Source organism: Neopelma chrysocephalum, unplaced genomic scaffold (assembly GCF_003984885.1).
Source record: "Neopelma chrysocephalum unplaced genomic scaffold, ASM398488v2 Primary Assembly neopelma1_72, whole genome shotgun sequence".
NCBI lineage: Eukaryota > Metazoa > Chordata > Aves > Passeriformes > Pipridae > Neopelma > Neopelma chrysocephalum.
In genome coordinates this window covers 3,160,864-3,182,186 of record NW_020897732.1, presented here as the reverse complement: position 1 = coordinate 3,182,186, position 21,323 = coordinate 3,160,864, and the positions used below count along the sequence as shown (strand labels likewise).

Sequence of the window (21,323 nt, the reverse complement as noted above, 5' to 3'; positions counted from 1 at the left end):
CAACTTGCCACCTCTGCACTTAGGGAGGTGGTAAAGAGGAAACAGGCATTTCTCAGCTTTGGCAAAGGTGAGAATACTCTGGAGTGAGAGAGACACACATGTGCATTACTTTCCTCATGAAGTCAGGTCACAGAGTATAGTTCAGCTATTGTCTGGGATTAAAACCACTGTCTGCAACGCTTTAAATTGGCAACATGATTCTTAAAATTGATTTTATTCTTATGATATTATTTTATAAATAAATAATGTGAATTTGTACTTAATTGTTTCAACCTGAGATTTTAATTTTCTACCTATCAGTATGGGAAATCTCTTGGCAGCTCTGGAGGCTGTGTGAAAATTAAATTTTTTGTTTAATTATAAATTGGTTTTGCTGTAATAGTGGAGGCTTTAATTGAAATATTTTAATTAAGTGCTTGAAGCAACACAATGCCCGTTTTCTGCTGGAGACTGGCTTATCTTGCAGTCTGGAGTTTCACATTTACTCAGCTCCTGTGCTGAACACAGACTGCTATAGAACTAATTGTTACTGCTGCTTCTACCTGGCTAATGGCAGGTACAAGAAAAACAGCGAGTGCATTCAACCACACACCCTGGGCCACGTTAATAGTGTGGGCAGTAAAAAGGGGTGCTTAGGACTGTTTAAAAATAATTAGCGTGAGTGAAAGAAAGATAAAGCTGTAGCATCTTGTTCAAAATGTACTGTGATCCCCACAGATACACTTCCTGCCTTCTGGCAACCCTCCCAGGGGGAACAAGTGGCAGACAGGGCTATCAGATTGCTCTCCGACGGGCGGCCAGACTATGGCAAAACATAAGCTCCAGCAGGGAATGCTGATCTCTTCTTCTCCAGACAGGATATCAAAATTGAAAGCACTTGCAAGGTTCATGAGTAGCAGCATCAACACTATCAAGATTTCAGGAGTGTGGGGAGGGGGAAGGGTTCATTGCTTTTTCATAGATTAATTTCCACATTTGAATATTTCAGAAACAACACAGTCTGTGTCTGGGGCCCCTCCTGATGACATGAACAAAAATAGAAATGGAATCTACAAGTACAGAGGAAATTGAGAACAGCAGCAGCAGAATTTCATACTTCTAAAACACCAACTGAAAACTCTGAAGGTTTCTGGAGAGACAGGTCAGGCAGGTGCTATTATCCTGAAAACAGGGGCAAGAATAGCTGAACAGTAAACTCTGATCACCTGCACCAAATCTGTCTGTAAACATCTGTACGGCTGCTTTGAGAACTAGGCTGTAACACATTTTCCTGTTACCATTGTGCTGGGTAAAAAAACCTAAGTCACATCTTTCAAGCACTAACAACTATGGAAACTGCTTCTGTAATAAAACAAATGAGTTAAAAACACCTATACTTCACTGGAAGTCACACCAAAAGAGTTACTTACAAGGAAACCGTGCAAGAACCAGAAGTGGCAAGGAAGAGGTTAAAAATGAAAGATATTGAAATTTATGCCTGAGTTAACAAGATTTGCAGCAAAAAACTTTTCATGCATTGCAGTAACAGGAAGATATTGCTACTAAAAAAAAAAAAAAAGTCCCCCTCCTGTTCTACTACACAGTGCCCACATTGATCAAATAACCTAAGATTGAATAACAGATAAACTACAAGACTGAATTTGACAGTGGATTAATTAAATTACAGAAGAACATACTGATTCACACAACATATCTTGTCTCCAGCAGAAATCACTTAGGAAGAAAAGGAAGAAGGACAAGCACTTAGTGCAATTATGTAAAAGAGAAAGGCAAAATGTCATTTCAGGAAACAAGTAATGGCTGGGTCAAGTAACTAGGTAGAGTAATACTACAAAATGTAAGGGTGGAGCACTGCAGGGTGTTTCTTGCCCTATTTCTCTCATATTCCTGTTCTGTACTGGCTAGTGCAATTCATTCTGACTGTCTGAAGGAGAAAAACCTGCCAACTAATCTTAGAAGCCAAGGGAAATAGATTAACAGAGGAAATGAGTAGGCCTGGGCTTCAAAATCCACCTTCTCCTATTTCCCCTTCTTCCATCTAAAATGCATAAAAAAGCTGTCGTGAAACCACATGTTGCAGTGGTAAAAAACCATTTTGTTATTTTAAAATCTCTAAGTCAAGAACATGGCCAAAACTGTGCCTGAAAGCTGAAGACACTTGTCAGAGTTGACAGGATAAAAATTTCAAGAAAATTAAGAAATTCCCAGCTGGTGGAGATCATTTTAGCTCCTTCAATCCACATTGCTATGCTGATCCACACCAGCTGAAAATTTGAACCTTCTTTTGTGTCGTGCTATTTTTAAGTAGCTAAACTTCAGACTTGAGTACAATTGTTAATCCCATGACAAGTATAGTGGAAGTAAAAAAGAGCCATCACCAACATGCCCCAGTCACTCACCGAATTCATGTGCCTGTCAATTCTTATTAGTGCTATCAAACTACCTACAGCTGTTTCCAAGCCTCTGCTGAGAGCTCCAGCGACAGACAGCAAACTCCCCAAAAGATGAAGCCTTTCTGCTTTTAACATTCCCTCCTGTTCTGACCAACTATGCCACCTGCATTTTCTAGGAGTCACATTAGTGGCCCATAACATTATCACTCTGGTAGGGCACCATGAGTTTTGTGTCACATGCTACCCAATATCTTCTTCCATTACTTACTCTCCCCAAGAAAAATGAACTGTATTATCTCTTCCCATCAAGAAATCTCCTTGGTCTCCATGGTGAGAAAAAATTTCCTGGCAGCACCTAGATCTATTAAATCATACAAACCCAGGCTTTGAGAACAAAACTGGGTCTGTCAGATGGCTGATGTCATCTCTCAGACACTCACCAGGGTGACAATGGCACATTCAGCAGTCAGTTGAGCAGCACTGAACAACGTCCGAACAAAGCGGTAAATCTGTTTCTGCTCCGGGTCATGTTTGTCATAGTCTGGTGGCACTTCGGATTTCTAAGGAAGAAATACTTCCAAATAGGTGACTGAAACAAAACGAAGCAGACAGAAAAAAAGAAAGACAGTTCACATGAAAGGGAAGGAGAGGCAGGAGAACTTACCGAAAGGGGATGAAGGTTTTCATCAAAAATATCTAAGAGCATTCTTCCGTCTGTGTCCCTAAAAAGCATTAAAACCAAAGCAGTGTCATTATCTGAACACAACAGCACACAGTCCTCATAGACGTATGTATTGTTAAAACTCCAACGCTCCCCATGCTGTGGGATGCTTAGAAACACTGACGAAATGTGATTTTCAAACAGAAGTTGGACATATTCTGCCATAAGGTTTTTGTGTAATATGAAATTCCTATTCAAAGTACGCTACAATATTCAGCTTTCAATGCCCACGATACAAAACTTCTGTGGTCTTCACTGGGAGGATTAAGAAGTACTACTACAAACTTGTGCTAAAATTATCCCAGCTTACTCTCCTTTTTTAAACTTCATAGTCTCCACCCTTGCGATCTCTTAACTCCTCCTCCTCCTTTAATTGTCAACATTGTGAATGCTTACCAATACACAATGCTATTTTTAGAGTAATCCTTTAGTAAATACATACATACTTCACTTTTTACTTTTTTGGAAAACCCTATTGTACTAATAATTTCTGACAGCAAAAAGGAGCATATACAAAAAAATTCAGACAAAATAATATTCCTCTTTGTTGGTTTTCTTAGCTATTTTTCTCTCTCAAATCCCTGTAGCTCAATATCAGCATGCAAGTTGACGCAACTTCACAAGTCTAACATCCAGGATGCAATATAAGGTGTTTGCTGTGTGTAATTTTGGCAGGAACACTAACAATCACAAAAGCAAGTGGTGTAACAGTACCAGTTAGAACTGGCACTTTCCAGACAGATGCATCCATGTGACCTACTTATTACAATCCCATCTTTATTTTTAGCATCTCTCATACTCTGGTCATAGAGTTCTTAAGAGAGAAATCACTGAATATGTCTTCTATCTTTACTCAGCAGCACGTGTCTCTCAGAGCATGCAAACCACAAGTTTTACAGTGGCTTCATGTCTGCAAAATGTATTTATTAGCAGCTAACATTCAAACCTCAACATCTGAAGGTGGCTTTTTTTCCTGCTAAAAAGTAAGCTAATGCTGGAAATAAACACTTAAAAAAAAAGAGTACCTAAATTGAAACAAACAAACAAAACCCCACCACAGACTGGGATAATTACTAGAAAATTCCTGATCAGCAAGGATTTTAGGCCACACTCTCTTACCACTCTTATACCCCTACACAAAAAAAGGTAGTATCTTAATGCAGAAGTAGTCTCCTTGGAATCACTGATGTGTTACAGTAAACTATGGCCCTTGATAATGAATGAGGAGAGAGAAAGAAATAATATCCTAGTTTTAGGATAGCTGCTGCATGCAGCTATGAAGGCACATTTGATTGCCCTCAAAAATCTATTAAAATAAAAGTTGAGATATTTTCATCTTCACTACAATTCACATTGTCCTCTTTCAAAACTGGACCATCTACTGATTGATCTAAGCATTCTTCATGGTTAAATTTGATGGAGTTTATTTTATTTTGTTTCTTTATTTAGAAAATTCACCAAGACTTACGCATTCCTTTAAAAACAAGATGGGTGTAGTTTTTTACTACTTGTTGAATAGCTAAGCACAACAAAAGCTGCAGAAAACTGATCAGTATAACTATGATAGGGAGGCACTGGGAAAAGAAGGAATGATAACCAGAATGTTACAATCAAATGAAATGTGGGAAAAATATGAAGAAATATTACACTTCACGTATAGTTTCTCAAAAAAAACTGAGATTAGTGAGAGTTTAAAATATTAGGAAGTAATTTAAGCCTCCTGTGCAGAAGAAAAGGAACAACTAAATACTGTCTGAAAAGAATTCTTCTCTGGCAGAGCAGATGCTTGAGTTGTCTTCTGTCAAAATCACCCTTGAGTCTCTGTAAGAGTTACATACTCCCCACCCCCCACAATCTACCACATACGTCAACAACTTCCTTTTCGCCTATAATAGCAGGAAACAGAACATATGTTTTGCTCTTGCTGTTTCAGCAGCAAGTACAACTGAGTGCTGTTATCACGTTGTCCCTCCATTCCTAAATCAGAGACAACCAAAGACAGAGCAGTCATTCCACATCCTTCATCTCAGAGTTGCTAATTGACACACACGTCCTGCTCCAGCATCACTGCCAAGACCGCCTGTCTCAAGTGTGTGCACGGCACCTCCCCACCCCAGGCACATTCTGGAGGAAGCAGCAGTGACCAGTTTCCTGAATAAATCACCTCTCCACCCCAAAAGTGAAAGGACAGATAGCAACTTTCCCAAGAAGGTAACATTCAGGAGGCATTTGTTTTCAAGATGCTGACATGGGGCTCTTTATTTTATAAAGGTTTAGTCTCTCTGTCTAGTAGTTGTAGGTCAAATTTGGATCAGGTTCTGCAAACCCACAAATGGGTATATTTTACTGCAGGCAGAAACCAGCTCCATGGCAATTGGCATGAGACGACACCAGTGTTCTGTGGCTCTGGATTCTTCCTGCTCACCTGTGAGCTCTTACTGAGGTTTCTCACCCTTTGTAGCTCCTAATGTGCCCCATTCTCCCGAGCCTTTCACTCAGCTGGCATGATACTTTAACGAAGCCCTTAATAACTTATTTCTACAAAACTCTGGAATCTGATTATCTTTGAGATCTCTGTTATTTAGTTGAGCATAGCAGAAATTGACTAGTTAACCAAACTAATCCAGAGACCATGGAGAGAAGGTGGAAAAGGAACCACAGACGGATAAACAAGTAATCCAAGCATGACCACTCATGCCTCATTTCCTGGGAAATGAGATTAAAAGTTTGAGAGAAGATTTCACTCCAACTTTTGCTTTATACATTGCCATGTTTCAGTCCAAGGTCCACTGATGTCTTGGAAAATGTTCTAAGAGCTTTCAGCGGGAATCAAGCCCTAAGCCTTTCTGCCCTTGTGCACTTTTAAAGATTTCTCTTGAGATGTCAGCCTTGTTTTAATAAGTGTGGTGGGTTCCAGTGACCTGAAACATGGTCCCGAATGACGTACCAGCTGAACTTTAAACTCATAAGTAACTCCTTTTGTTCTAGTTGGACTTCTTATAGTCCACAAGGAAAAACATCTAAGTGGCTTGTTAGATCAAGATCTAAGCCAAGTTCTCTGAAAAGGCCAATTGAAAAGCCATGCACACAAAAGTCACTTAAAGTATTATACAATCTCTCCTTAGAAATGTCAGGAAATATTATTTTAGGATACTGTGACATATCATGAGGACAGGGAATTTAAGATACAAAAGCACAATTCAACATGAAGAAAGCTCATTTATGTGCCAAGTTACTTTTTAGAGGACCATTTTTCTATTCAATTTCAATCAACTTGACTGAGCTGAGATCTAAAACATACTACACCAGAAGAGATAAGCCAGAACCTGCTCTGCTTCTGAGGACTCTTGAATTACATCTATTCATAATGTCTCCCTTACTTTATAATTCATGGTTTTTCTTTCAAAATCCATTAACTCACTGGTCACTGACATGTACAGTTAACTTTACAAAGGTGTAGCTAAAAATATAAAACTGAAAGACGCAATTTGGATTTTTCTATATGTAATTGCAGCTTATAGCAACAATGCACAAGTGCCCAATGCACATAAAATCAAACACTGAATCATCAAAGTTTTTCAATGCTGAACTGTACTTCCAGATCTTTAGGGTACTTAATCCTCCAATTTTAATTTTCCTATGTAAAATAATATATATAAATAAAATATATATGTTTCTTATTTCCAGTACGGGAATCAAGGAAACTACTACCCAAAAACATTTTGAAAGAAAAAAAAGCATAGATTTTTAGGGCTTGGGCAGTCCATTTGTTATGATAAAAGATATTTTCGGTACAAAATTCCATTATTCACATACCTGTTTTTGATGTGGTAATATATTGCAAGAGCTACGCTGTAAAGAAAAATACAGAGTTAATATCTCAGGACTGTCAAACGATATTATCAGTCATATTAACATGTAAATTTAAAACCTAGCACAACACATGACAAACAGTATGCTCAACAGTCTGTTTTCTTTTGTTCACTGTTAGATACCAGGAAAACTGCTGTAAGCAGACAATTTTATAGTATTTGTTCACCACACTTCAAGCGCGTGCATCCTTTTTACTGATAATTAAGTACCTTACAAAAATACTCATATTCCACATATCAAGTTGCACATACCTTCCCTACTCCACTACGTTAATGATAAAACTCCTACTGACTTCCAAGGTTGAAGATAAAGTATCACAGGCTAATATGAAATGTTGAATCACCATTGGCTTATGATTTTATATTTAAATCCATTAACTTTTGTCTGTCTTTCTATGTATTTATTCACATAGCAGACTCAAATAATAGGTTCCTGCAGTTTTATGGCATCAAGTTACTTATTTTAATTCAGGAAAGCCGACTCCCTGAATAACTTAGTGCATTATGCCTTTCTCATGTTCTCAACCACACACCAAAGCACCTCTGTTTATCTTCTGCACAAAGACAAGAAGTGTCCTTATATGCACAGAAAGTTAAGATTTTGGTTACATACACAACTAACTGATCTCATTCACATTTGAGATGGAAGGAAATTAAGGCATGGATTCTCATGGTTATCCTCTAGTTTCCAAGTCACGACTCATGCTTTACTCTCAATATGGTTTTATTGAAAGATAAAGCCAAGCCAGCACCCTCCCTGCTTACTCCAGCAGCATTAAACACAGTCAAAGCTAAAGGGGAAAGAGGATGGAGCAGGGAGTTCACCAATTCTATTTGTTGACAATTTGTTTTGTCAGTGATTCATTGTAAGATGCTTATGTCTTAGACTGATGCGAAATTTCACCCTTTTCTTTTCCATAAAAGGCATTTTAAAAGAGTCAATTTTGGTGAGAGTAATTTCATTTAAGAGTAATTTTATTCCAGAATTTTTACATGAAAACTGAGATAATGCATGTTAGGAAAACTATGTTTGAGCTACCTCATTAGTAGAATTTTAAATTATTTTAGGTTTGATTGGGGGTTTATTTTGAACAGCCATATAGGGGAAAATATTTTTCTCAGTTGACAGTAAATATATTTCACTAAATTTGTATGAGCTTTTACCTGGCTGCATTAGAAGATTTTAGATCATAAATGCCTTTTAAATTTGACTCTTTTTCTATAGATACATATTTAAGGAATTAAGAAATACTGAGTACCATGGACATTTAAAGTATACAGTTATTACTGAACACAAGAAAACCCCACATTTATGAATGAATTTTATTTGACTGAAAGCTATTCCCAAAGTGAATTAGTCCTTAAAATCTAATTTTAAATTATGCCCCTGGGAACACACAGCTCCAATTCACTTTATGAAAGCAGATGGGCAAGAATCTATGGGCAAAGCTCTGCTTGGTGACCATATGGTTGCCTTTGTAACAAAATGTCAAATGTTAAGAAAATATTTAGTATTTAGAAATCTATCAGAATCTGAAAGTCCTTCAGAGCTGTAACAGATTACTTCATCCACGTTTCATTTTACTTTTCATATGCTGGTTCAGCTGGCACTCAGTGTGCAAGAAAGGTGCTCATGGAGCTTTCCATCACCCTACCCCTTCAATGCTGCAGATCTCCAGTAGAGACACTGATAGAGACACATGACCCGGAAGAAATAAATGAGGTGGGCAAAATACCTCCCTCACAGATTTACCTACATGCAATAGTCCTTTACCTGGGGAGACTGCCAGGATTGGGGCAAGAAATGAAGTTGTACTACAAAAGCAATAATCCTACAATCTCCCTACCCTTCATCCTGTTAAATGTGCATCCAGACAGGAGAGCCAGAGGCCTTCTGGACCAGAGACCAGTTTTTCACCCCATGTAACCCCTTTTCAAGCCCTCAGATCCCTTGGGGATTCCCCGAAAATGCTTCTTGGCTGCTGCAGCCAGCTGAAATCACCTCTTCTTCCCACAAGCAGTCTCAGTTCTGATGCAAAAAGGATCCCAAAACCCACGCAAAAAGCTGCCCTTACAAAAATGTGCACACAAAGGATTTTAGACCAGAAGAGTATGAGATTCCAGGATGGGAAAAAAAAAATCACAACAAAAAAACACCACCCCAAAAATGAAAAACCATTTCCCAGCATTCATCAGAATTATTTTTAAGTTACTAATTACAGAAACTTGACAAAAAGCAAGACTATATTTCAGGCAGGAATAGCTGATGAAGAATCAGTCAACTTGACTGCAAAGCCTTTCTCCTTTCCCCTCCTTTTTCCTTACACAGTAAAATTAAGAGCTGTCTTAGTGACCACCAACACTACAAACTCCTTTGTATGTGTTAGTCTGAATATATTTGTCTGTCATGTAACTATCTTTGCAGCACAAATATTGACTTAATAAATTTTTGCACTTGAGTACGCCAAGGTAACCAGCCCACAGACAAGTCAAGCAAGGCTATCAGCAACTATGAACAAACAGCATAAAATGCCTGAGAATTTGGTCTCTTTTTTCCCCTTAGTGTACAAAATGTAAAGAACAATACTCCACAAACATCAATTTAATTCTCTGCAAATGTAAAAAGGCACCAGTGAAACCTGAAATGCTCATCTGAGACATTACCCAAGGGTAAGCCCATGTGTACACCACATAAAAAGCTCCCCACTGCTGCGTAATAAATGTCCAGTGCCTAGTATAAGGAAAGGAATCCAGAGGCAATTACTTTCTATTTAAAACAGAAAACTGACAGAGAAGCTAAGCAAACGAGTATTTTCTCATGAATACTCTTCAGTTTCATATAATTCCAAAATTCTGCATAAACTAGCACACCAAAGTTTTTAGGACTCCTCCAAAGCATTGAATGCTGAAGCACGAGGATTTCAGCTGCTGAAATATGAGATCCTTAACTGCTGCTTTCTGACCTACCATACGAGTAATATCCATTGCTCATACTATTCACTAACTCGAGCATGACTGACTAAATAAATTTACTACTTCAAAAACTAAAAACTTTGAAGTTTGCTTAGTAATGGTTCAGAAATATGTATACATAAATATATAAATACATAAATATTTTGTTCTAGCAAAACCAAATAAATTGTAAAACCCACCATTTGATGGTATACTTGAGGTTTGGTTGACTGACTGTGCTGTCATCCAGGAAAATAGTGGAGCAGGAACTGTACTTCCTTCTCAACTGCCCAGGAGGATGCTATGAAAAACATGCAAAAGAACAATGGCAATTATGTAATACCAAAGCATTTTTTGAGGGGAGATGTAAGAATTAAAAAAAGACAAATTTCTGTCTCTCACAATGACGCACACAGTAATGTGATCGCGTTTTGAAGCAGTTCAGAAAGTTCAGAAATAATTACCATTGCAAAAGTCACAACAATTCCTGAGACTTGACTAATGCTTTCAAGTCCCAAACTCCCCTCCGTCCCTCCTTCCCCAAAACCATGCAAAACTTTCTGTGCAGAATTTCTCAAATACAGACATACACTTGGAAAGCAAAGATGAACAAGCCCTATGTTTCTGTCCTCATTCCAAAAGAGTAAGTGGAAGAGTGAAAAAGAAATCATGTTAGTAATGAACACTGATTTAGCAACAGATATAAAACCATGCTTGGAGAAAAAAAAATTTCAAACTCCCAAACAAACAAGTCCTAGGGAAAGTTCAGAAAAAAACAATTCATCGATAACAGACTGTTATCAGAAAGGAAAGAAACTGATTGAAGGACATAAAAGAAAGTGTATAAAATACACAAATAAAAAAAGGAAAAAAAGAAACATCTCTTAACAGAAAAGGTTTTCAATATATTTTTTTCAAATATATTATTTTCAAATCCTTTTTCTGTACTACTGTAGGAAACACTAGAAAACTCAACCAAAAAAACCCTGACATTTGACAACACTACACATATTTCTGAAGATTTTTTTTGCTGAAAGGGCTTCTCCATCAGCTGTTTAGAGCAGCCTGCACTCCACCAGTCTAACAAGAACAGTTTCATCACACCAGCTAACACTTATCACAATCATTAACTCTCTTTGATTTTATCCTTGCTTATTCTATCTACACTAGTGAGTAACTTGACCAAGAACCTATGTCAGGAATCTCAAGACCAGTCAAATTACACAGTTAACTTGCAACAGAAGAGGTTTAAAATTCAGTTGGCACATCAACATAGAAATTCTGTCTTACAATTAATGTTGTTTCCAGTGTTTCAGTGGAGAGACCAATGTCAATACCATCAGGGGAACTCACAGGCATTTACTAGCCCAGAGCAATTGGGTATCTAGGATACAACACTATGACTCCTACCTCAGTACATCTTCCCCTGCCCAATTCCCAGAACAGATATTACTACAAGTGCCAGCATCCACCATCTCACTAACTTTCCATTTTCCATAGGCAGTAGACTTCTTAGCCACACTCATTACACAGAGACACAGGCTCCTGATAAAACCTACATGCATCTAATTCTTCTTTCTATATTTCCCAGGTATGAGTAAAAAAACATACAAAGTCTTCTATTAATTGAAAAAAATCATTATCTGAAGTTGTCACAATAGTAGAAACATTACGTTCAAATTATCTGAAAGCTCACCAACAAATCCTATCAAAGTCCCTCACATGACCAATAAAATCATAGGTTAAACTGGTTTTTTTGGAAGGCAAAAAGTTTAGCAAGAAAATTAAAATTATCCCCTTTCAAAATTTCTCCAGGAACTTGGAAAGATACTTAGCAATAATTTGGAAGCTGACAATCTATCTACCTTCCAACCTATTATATGTTAAGCAAGGCAACAAAGAGAAAATTTACAAGCACCGGAAAGATTAATGACAAAATGTATTATCTAGCATGATGCATACAGAGAGAATTACTAGGGCACTGGTGCTTTATAGCTTTTATTCTACCACAGTTTAGTTCAAATTTCCAGATTAATCTGTTGAGTACCTTCCACAGGCAAGATAAAGGCAAAGCAACTTAAAGCCAGGTAAAAATGAGACTGTCTAGTGGTTGGAAAAAAAAGGGAGAGGTACAGCACCCAGCACTATTATTAAAAAAAAAATAAAAAAGCATATGGAAAGTTTTCATTCTGCATTTTAAGTGTCAACATGTTTTAAAGCTTTAGATAAAATTTAAGACAAATGGACTGGATTCATTCAAGGGAAGCATAAGCGAAAGACAGAAAACTCTGTAGCAACATCACTATCAGATTTAAATTTTCTTATGTAAACAGCACGCTAACATTTGACACACGTCAAATTAGAGCCACACACCTTAATTCTGAAACAAAACTCTTTGTGGATTTTCAGCCCACATCACACTTCATTAGGCTTAGAACTTTTCACACTTCAGGAAAACAGGTGGCGTCTCATGCCTCACTTTCTGTTTGTACCAAGTTGGCAGGAAGGAGCACCTCTCCCAGCCTGAAGAATGGTGCCAAATGTAAAGCTACTCTCTTGGGTATATGTACACACATTTGTGTCATGCAAATAACTAATGTATCGATAGCTCAACATTCCCAGCTTCTACTCAGATGTCCAACTGTAGCCATTTGGTGCACCGGGTAACAGATTTTCTGCCTGTTCCAAATTACTGGAAAGCACCCTCAGTTCCACATTCTAGCTTGACTAAGCTGGGAGACATCTGAGGTCCCACAGTTCAGTCAAATAGGCTTTCTTCAACCTTCATAAAAATGCTGCTCAGGAACCTTCTCCATCCTTGCGATGGACAAAAGAGGTGTTTAAGCATCACCTCAGTATTCAGCACTATCCTACAGACAAACTCCCTTCTGTGTCCATTTCAATGGGATAAGTCTACAGACAAAACTGTACAGGAGCTTAATGCCTTTGCATTTCAGATCCATCACGTCTGATCACAAAAATCTTCCATTTAGACAATCAAAGAGGCTCTAATTGAGAAAAATCAGGAGAGCTGAGAAGGACTGTAGAGCCTTTGAATAAATTAGCAAACCCTCTAACATTAATGGGATTCTTCTCAGGTTCTACCCCACCATAAGGCTGACACGGGAAAAAGAAAGGAGTGGTATAGCTCCTTTTGTAAATCTTCATATGCAAACACAAGCATAGGACACATGTGGAGCCTTGAAAATCTCTGCTATTACAAATATTCACAAATTAAAAGCACCTCATTGATTATGAAGAAGGATTCACTTTACACATACTTTAAGTTGCAGTAGTACTACTGTTGTACCCAAGCTGAGATTCCATAGATGTTATGTCTAACAACTTCAGCAAGACTTCCAACTTCACTGCCCATAAATTCCCAAAGAGGAAGCCAAGGAAAACATGGCAGGTAAAAACTACTCGGAAAATTATACTCTGGTTACCCAGGGTTCGCTTTCAAATTGGAAGGCTGAAGCAAGGGACGTTCCACAGAGGTTTGGTCTACTCAATCAAAAATATTGAGTAAAAACTCTGATAACAGTATCCAGGTTTTTTTAATGAATTTGCAGCTGGCATTAATTTTCAGAGGACACTTTTTAAAAAAAAAAAAAAAAAGGAAAACATCATTTAATATTTATAGAGTTACCATGTATACAGCAGGGTAGTGTGCATGTCCACTCTGCTCAGCTGGAATTTTATGCGCAGTTTTGAACACTGTATTTCAAGAAAGAGGAATTAATTTCAGAGAGTCAGGAGGACAGAGAAGAAAGATTAATCAGAGATTGGAAAAACACGATTTAGAAGGGAAAGCTGGCAGACTGGAGAGGTTTTCTCCAGGAACAAAGCAACAATAATGGCCTTCAGTCACTCAGCTCAAGGGAGTTCCAAAGAAGAGAACACTGTTCTCCATGACCATTATGGATGGGATAACATAGAGCAGGCTTATATTAAACTACAGAAAATTAAGACTGGACACGAAAGTGTGAGAGGAGGTGATGGCAAGAAAAATCCCAAACCATCACCTTTTTCTAATAGCAGGGACAGCTTGAATGACTTGAGCAGTGATAAAATCTCCCTCACTGAAAGTTGTAAAGAAAAGGTAAAACAAACATATGCCAGGAATAGTTTAGCCACAGGCTTCTGCTCTTAGACAAGAAACCAGACCAAACAACCTCTTGAGATGAATTCTGGACCAATTTTCTATCATTGGTGATTTCTTTTTGTGGAGAGGATTTGTAGCTCTTTATTCCAGAAGCAGTTGCTATTTTTCTAATTTCAACCAAAGACATTCACTAAGAAATGCTGATACTATAGGCCAATACAAATAATGGGTATTTTTTGGAATTACTTTCGTAACAGGAAAGGATGTATAACAGAAAAAGTTACAGAATAAGCCCTAAGAAATCAAGACAATGTATTCCCATTTAAAGCCAGGTGTTTCTAGATTCTAAAACTTGCAATTTTCCCCCCCTGTACAGTTAGTACTAAACAAATATCACTGCTTTATTTTTCTTCCAGCTTCATGCTGAAACTTACCAATTTTCCAAATCCCAGTTGTTTGAAGATGTTTGAAGAACAGGTTTTACTTGAAATTTACATAAAAAACATTTTATCAGGAATCAAATGGCTTAGATTGCCATCAAAATCACACAAGCTCTGCAGAACTGCTTCTATGTACCTGCTGTGAAAGGAATCACAACAAATTCCTAATTCACAATGAGAATACACAAAATACACTCTGAAATTAAATCTAAATTTGTGGGGAAAGAGGAAATGTTACTATTTCTTTTGTTAAAATAGTAATTTCGGGGAGGTTGGGTAGAAACATCTAACAAAGGGCCAAAACCCACACTCAGAATTGACCAGAAGGGGTACTGGCCAGCTCTGTCCTCTTTAGCAGTACTAGGAGGGTTGTGGCTCTCTGCCCTGGTGCTCAGCAGGATTTGTTCAGTTGGGCACAACAGTCCCCTAATGAAGCCACACAGCTTTTGTACCAGTGCTGGCCTGCAGCCAGGCAGCTTCCAGTTTTGCAGAAGAGCTTCAGCCTTTTTCCAGTGCTCTTTTGCACTTGTCCATCAAAAGATAATTTGGAGCTTCTGTACTAAATAATGATAGCACTGTCTCTTCTTCCAGCAAACCAGGTGTAAGCTACTGCATGATTTTAAAAGGTACTATTAAATAATACTTCCTCCATGGAACAATTGAGGCTTGCTTGCACCCATCTGTGGAGACATGCCCATTAGCTTCCAGGCAGTAGAGCCTGCTGGTAGGGCCAAGATGTTAAAAGGCAAAACTGGCATGTAAAAGTACACATGAAGGCAAATTACATCAGCAAGCAAAAACAGCAGGACTGCTTCTGACTTGGAAAAGGGAGGTTCCTATCTTGGAGATCTGTTGCTTCAGGACATGATTTAGTTCTGACAACATTTTTTACAGAAGGAACATGATTTTACAGGTCAACAAAGTGCTTCCAAAATCAAGTAAGCCATGCAACACAATTCTCTGCATGGCTCTGCAAAGCTCTGCACTTATTTTCATCTTGCATAATGTCAACACAGCAAAATTGTCTAAATTTGGTGTAGATATATTCACCTGAACAAAAGTAATAGGAAATCGCACCCTTGTATGCTCACCTGCCTCTGCCAACAACTACAATTAAAAAAAAGATCCAGTCCAACCACTCTGAAGTAATACCCCTTGTACCTCATGATTCAACTTTGTCCTCAGCTGATTAGTTTCGCAAATGTTTGATAATGTCCAAAACTAATGGCTTAGACTAGATCTGCACTTGCAAGGTTTTTGCTCTCAAAGCTTGTCCTTACTCATGTCAGCTACAGAAAACTCTGTCAGTGAACAACTGAGCTCTTGGGGAGCTCAGCAACCACTGGTAAACCCTTGTGCAGCACACGCAGGCCCTACTTAACCACTGATAAAACACCCTGCTTTACAAACCTGAAAGATTACAGATTTCTTTGAACACTAAAATCAGCTCAAAGGCTTATATTTACAAAGCATGTAATTGCCAGTGTTGTGCAATTTGACCAGAGGGACTTTACTATGCTTCCAGCAGAGCAAGTATTACATAGTACCTTGTAAAAGAACTCCCTTGCATGTTCTCATTCTACCTTAAAAGTTATCTTTTGTTCCTCCCCTTAAAAAAGTTTGTCACTTCATATAACTTATTGCCTTGAGGCTGACAGGAGAGGTAAAATTCTTCACCCTAGAGGACAGGAAAAAGAGCAAGGGGCTGAAAGACATTAGAAAAACACATTTCAAACAGTATGTTTAGGTAAGCCATTAAAGAAAACCTGTTAATTCTAGCTTACTGGGTGCCTGAAAAAGAATCTTAAACAGCAACTATCAGGAATGGCATCAGTACAGGGAATCTGTGACCAGGTGGTCCAGAAAGGCCCCCTCTAGATCTGTTTTTCAGTGACCTTGCAATGAAGAGGGGCAAAGACCACAATAAACAATCTCTAGGAGAACTTCAAGAGCACCTGAGAAGCCTCTAATCTATCTTCCAGTTTATCCTGTTCTTCTCTCGTAGTTCAGAATGTTAATTAAAATATCTTAAGGAATTTGACAGCAATTATAAGCCTTTACAATAGCCAGCCTTGGGCAGTCCACTCGAAAACAACATTTCACATTTTATGTTGTGCTTTGCATTTTTCATGGATTAAACTACTTTTCAGACTATGTTTCCATTTCAGCAAGTATCTTATTTACTCTTTAATCACTAGTTGAAAGTGTTTGATTATCAGTCACATGCCTAGTAGTTTTACAATAGGGAAGCAGAACAGCCTCTTTATCCAATCTGACAGGAAAATTTGGGGGTTACAAAGGAGCAAGTGCCATACATCATTTCAAGCATGCAAAAAGGCTCACAGAAATTGCTTGTGCCACACCACATACAGCAACAGACCTCTCTGTTCACTGTTAGTCCCTGTCACCAGTACTGCCTCTGGAAAGAAGCTTCCCCTGATGTGAATCACCACAGGGTCACTTACAAGGACCAGGGTTGTGACGTGAGTGATGCCCAGGAACCTTTCCCCAGGATACTGAAAAAAAAAATGTTGCTCTATACACAGATGTAATTTTTCCTACTAGGATTGATAAAAACAGTATTAGCCTGCTGGAATTTGAACATCCAGATGCCAGGTAGCAGACAGAGGAAGTCATGTCCAGATCCCTAAAAAAGACAATGCAGAAAAGACACTGTTGCTACAAGGCTGGTGAAGAGTCTCCAGAATTAAAAATATGTGAAAGTGAGATATTACTTCCCTTTATCTTATCTCCCTTTTCCTACCCTTTATCTTCCTTCAAAAATATTCCAATAGGCAAAAAATGTCCCTTTATTTTTACTGGATATTACTGTTTATAAACACAATTTTAAGAGTGTATCTTGTCAAGAAGAGAAGAAATTACTTGCGCTAACAGAGCATTTTCACCTTGTCCGAAAGGGAAAATTTCTAGAAAAACTTGAAGGGGAAAGCAACCTTTTTTTCTCCCTGTCCTGCTCCCTTCCCCTGCAAAAAACCAATCACCCAGTACAAAGAACTAGATACTGCAATCAATAACAAAAGATTCACTCTTTCTCCACCACCTCCTCAAAAAACATAAAACGTCTTCCTGTTTGCTTTCCTTGTACAAGCAGAGATACTGATGCAATCTCTCTTCTCTGAAAAAGGAAATGCCTCTATCTCAGTCTGCATCTTTATCCCCCTCAGCAGCTTAACTAAGCAGATTAAAAGACGTGCACACTGAAGCAGTATGAAAAGCATAACAAAAAACAGCAACTGCCGGTGCAATGGGGAAGGGAAGCAGAGTCTGCTGCAACTCCTTACAAATTAAAATAGTCTGGAAGAAAGCAAAAAGTACACTGTAGGTAGGGAACTTTCAGCACCTAGAATGGGGCAAAGGATCCAGCAGCATTTCCCAACCTGTCATCTGTCTCCTTGGGCTCCGTGGGAAGACTGAGATGACAGCTTCTCTGTAGCACTCTGTCACCCTCGACTTTCATTCCTTCCCCACCCCCAAAAAAAAAAAAGAACAGCTGCTGGCTTGTTCCATCACACCTACTGACAAGGTGAATCTGAAACAGGGCAACTGTCAGCCCTTGACAAAGCATAACAAATCAAAGCAGGAACCCACTATTTGTATCTGGGGATCAAAGGAAACTATTCAGCCAAATAAAACGTCTACAAGCAAAACCAAGTAAGAAAGGAAAAGAACAGTGGTGTGATCATGCTGAGAAAGTGAATTTTTAAATGAGGAAGAGTCAATATTAATTATTTTTTTAATAGGTAATACTTCAAAACTGCTTTTGTATAAACTACTGTTCTTATCTGTTACTACACAGAACTTGGCGAGTTAAAAAAAAGGGAAAGAAAAAGTACAGCTTTTCTTGACAGTTCCCTTGATAGCCATCCATCTGATCACTCGGGAGAAATACAACTCTGCCTGCAAAATAACCAGTTGTGCAGATACTGCAGAAAAGGATAAAAATATTTTGTTGCTCATCTTGGTTATTTATCACAAAAGGAGAATAAGTATAAAAAATAACAACAACAAAAAGATGACGCTATAGAAAAACCACAGAAAAGTGCTGCATATTATGATGAGGAGTTCTTGTCAAAGAAAGACAAAACAACACTCCAAAATTTATGTCCTCTGGCATGTCTCCTCCAGAGCAGATGTGGGGACCAAGCACTTCACATCAACAGGGAAACAGATGAGTAGCAATAGCTTCTGTTACAAATGCATTAGCACGCACTGAGTAACAGTGGAAAAGAACCGATCAACCAACAGGGTATTATCACAAACTCACCATGTAAATACAACCCATCGTTTGTCACATACATTTGTTAAATCTAACTAATTCCTTAAATTTCTTCCAACAAGGAGGTCTAGGAAAATGGTTCCCTGAAGTCTGAAAACCTAAACACAGTTGCCAGTTAGAAGCCACAGCTACCCCTTCCAAAAATGATCAACGGTTTGTGCATTAGCTTTAGCAGACTGAAAATTTAGGAGGTGCTGAATCTCAGGTGTGCTGAAAGAACAACTTAAATATCACAGGTCATATTTGAAAATATAGTTTATCTATGAGTATGGTCTAAAAAACTTAACTACCTTGTAAGGACACACACAGAGAAAGGACTTCAGCTTCATAAGGGTTATTTTTAGCTTTATAATTCAGAAGAAGTACTTTATAAGTACAAAGAAGTGAGACTTAAGGAAGCAGTAAACCAGAGTATTGAGGGAAGTTCACCCTACTGCAACCTCAGCCAAAGCTTTGAATTGCACCTGGGGGGGGGAACCAAAACAACAAACAAACCAAAAATTAAGAAGAAGTACAGTGCTTAGGGTATCAGCTGCATAAGCTGCTACACTGAGCTCCCAACAACACAACTCCTCAGTGATCACCCTTCCCTTTTCTGTAACATGTCCAGCATTGCCTAAGAACACTTTATACCAGGGTTTGCAATAGTGTGCTTCCTGCAGCATCTGCAATAGTCATCTTTGTTCAATCTGCTGGAGGAATCCACTCAAAGTCTGCCTAGCACAGACCACATTTTTTATATATGAAATGATTCAGGACACGTGAGAATTTCATCCATGACAGGTGGACTGTCACAGAAACTCAGTTAATACCTTGCTTTGCAATGTCTAAAGACTAATTTATTTTTTTTTAGATATAAACCTTCAAGTTTGAGGGTTTTTTAAAAAGCTTGCTGGAAGTTACTGAGCACACATTATTAAGTTTACAGGAACCCAGTGCATTAGCTTTACAAGTAATTTTGTAACAAGACAATTGCTCGGCAAACCACCCTCACATGCACTATAAACAATGGAAATGTTTTACAGGAGAATAGAAGATAAGCACAAAAAATATCTGGTAACCCAGTGGGGCCAACTTTAAGGCTTTTATAAGCCTCACAGTATCTCAAGACTTCTCAGAATCTTAACTCTTGGGAAACTGAAAATCTATGTTTGCTTTTGAAGCCAGGCAGTAGTTTCAAAAACACTCCACACAAACCAGTTCTGCCAACAAATGAAGCAGTCCTGCCTTCTCACCCCACTCAGCAGTTCATTCCTGCCCTCACGGCTCCTTCCCTTTCTGCAGGTGCAAGCCCCGGAGCAAATCACATTTAGGAGCCCCATTTTAGCTTTTAGCTGAATCTACCTGCATTTGTGCTCCAATCCAATTTACCTGGAGCTAGACAAACATTTGCCCCAGGACAAAGGGATGAAGGGGTTATAAACCACATCTGTTTGTTTCAGCAGCTGCAGTGGCTTAAAAATTAAAAGACAGTCTGTATTTCCAGATAGAGAAAAACTTAAGAACTTCATTTCACCTTAAAGGCAAATAGCACCTGGTAGACAACTAGTTATTTCCCTTCTCACTTTTACTGAGCCATGACTCAAGATATTTCAGTACAAGGCTTCACATACTTGGAATCATCCTGGTTCCAGGTAGCTTCCATAGTACAAACAATACTAACTGAGGCAAAGGGCCTGGTCCTATATCCAAAACAGGCTACAGGGGATTTGCCCTCAGCTTCACCAAGAATTTGATTCAAACAGAAGAGAACTGAATTGAAAAATACCCAGGGGTATATAAGCATATCAAACCCCCATCTCCATTCTCAGCATGTACCACATGTCAATCCACATTTACATCGCATCAACACTGATCAGGCACTTCAGAACAACTGTGTAAATATCAAATGCTGCAGCTCTCTGCCAATGCAAACTTGCATACAAATGTAATTCAAAGTTTTGAGAGTGTCTATAATAATTTTAAAAATCATACTAATGTGTGCAGCTCTTTTTCCCAGGTATCAGTCACCTTCATACACTGGTTGTGAGCATGATACTGTCTTCAAACCAACAGGTTTGCTCCACTAACTCAATACCTGAGACCTATACTTCTGGATCCTGATGCAGAACAAACGTGAAGCATCAGCACCCGCTCACCAATATGGAAATCATTGTCATAACTCTTATTTACTTATAATATAGACAACAAGGAGAAAGCTGCATAGCGAGGCATTTTCACTTACGTGGTTTATATAGAGACTCTTGCGTTTTTCTCTCACTGCAAAAACACAAAATATGATAGAAATATTACATGACTATTTTTCCCGATTAAGCTTCTTATACACCATTCATAATAAAAAACAGGAAACTATCTATGTGCAACATTATAATTGCTTTTGCACTAACCAAGTATATTCATATAGCAAACACAGAAGGAACATATATTTGTATGCATAAAGGCATTTATGCTCACTAGTGTGGTGATGGGTTAAAATTCTCATCCATTTGGGTACTTCACCAGGCACTGGTCCGCATGGGGAAGTTAATATGCAGTAAACTACA

General features: G+C 38.4%; 1 protein-coding gene across 6 annotated transcripts in view; it reads right to left on the bottom strand.

Moving 5' to 3' along the window:
* CCNY (cyclin Y) overlaps nucleotides 1–21,323 on the bottom strand; it is a 123,207-nt gene that overhangs the window by 22,352 nt on the left and 79,532 nt on the right. For 5 of the 6 annotated variants that reach the window (XM_027686991.1, XM_027686992.1, XM_027686994.1 and 2 more), the window contains 5 exons: nucleotides 21,005–21,039; nucleotides 10,139–10,239; nucleotides 6,931–6,966; nucleotides 3,058–3,115; nucleotides 2,834–2,953 (listed from right to left, as the gene is read on the bottom strand). In XM_027686991.1, the coding sequence (XP_027542792.1) occupies nucleotides 2,834–2,953; nucleotides 3,058–3,115; nucleotides 6,931–6,966; nucleotides 10,139–10,239; nucleotides 21,005–21,039 (350 nt within the window). The remainder of the gene's footprint in view (nucleotides 1–2,833; nucleotides 2,954–3,057; nucleotides 3,116–6,930; nucleotides 6,967–10,138; nucleotides 10,240–21,004; nucleotides 21,040–21,323) is intronic. The other variant, XM_027686997.1, reaches the window with a different exon arrangement.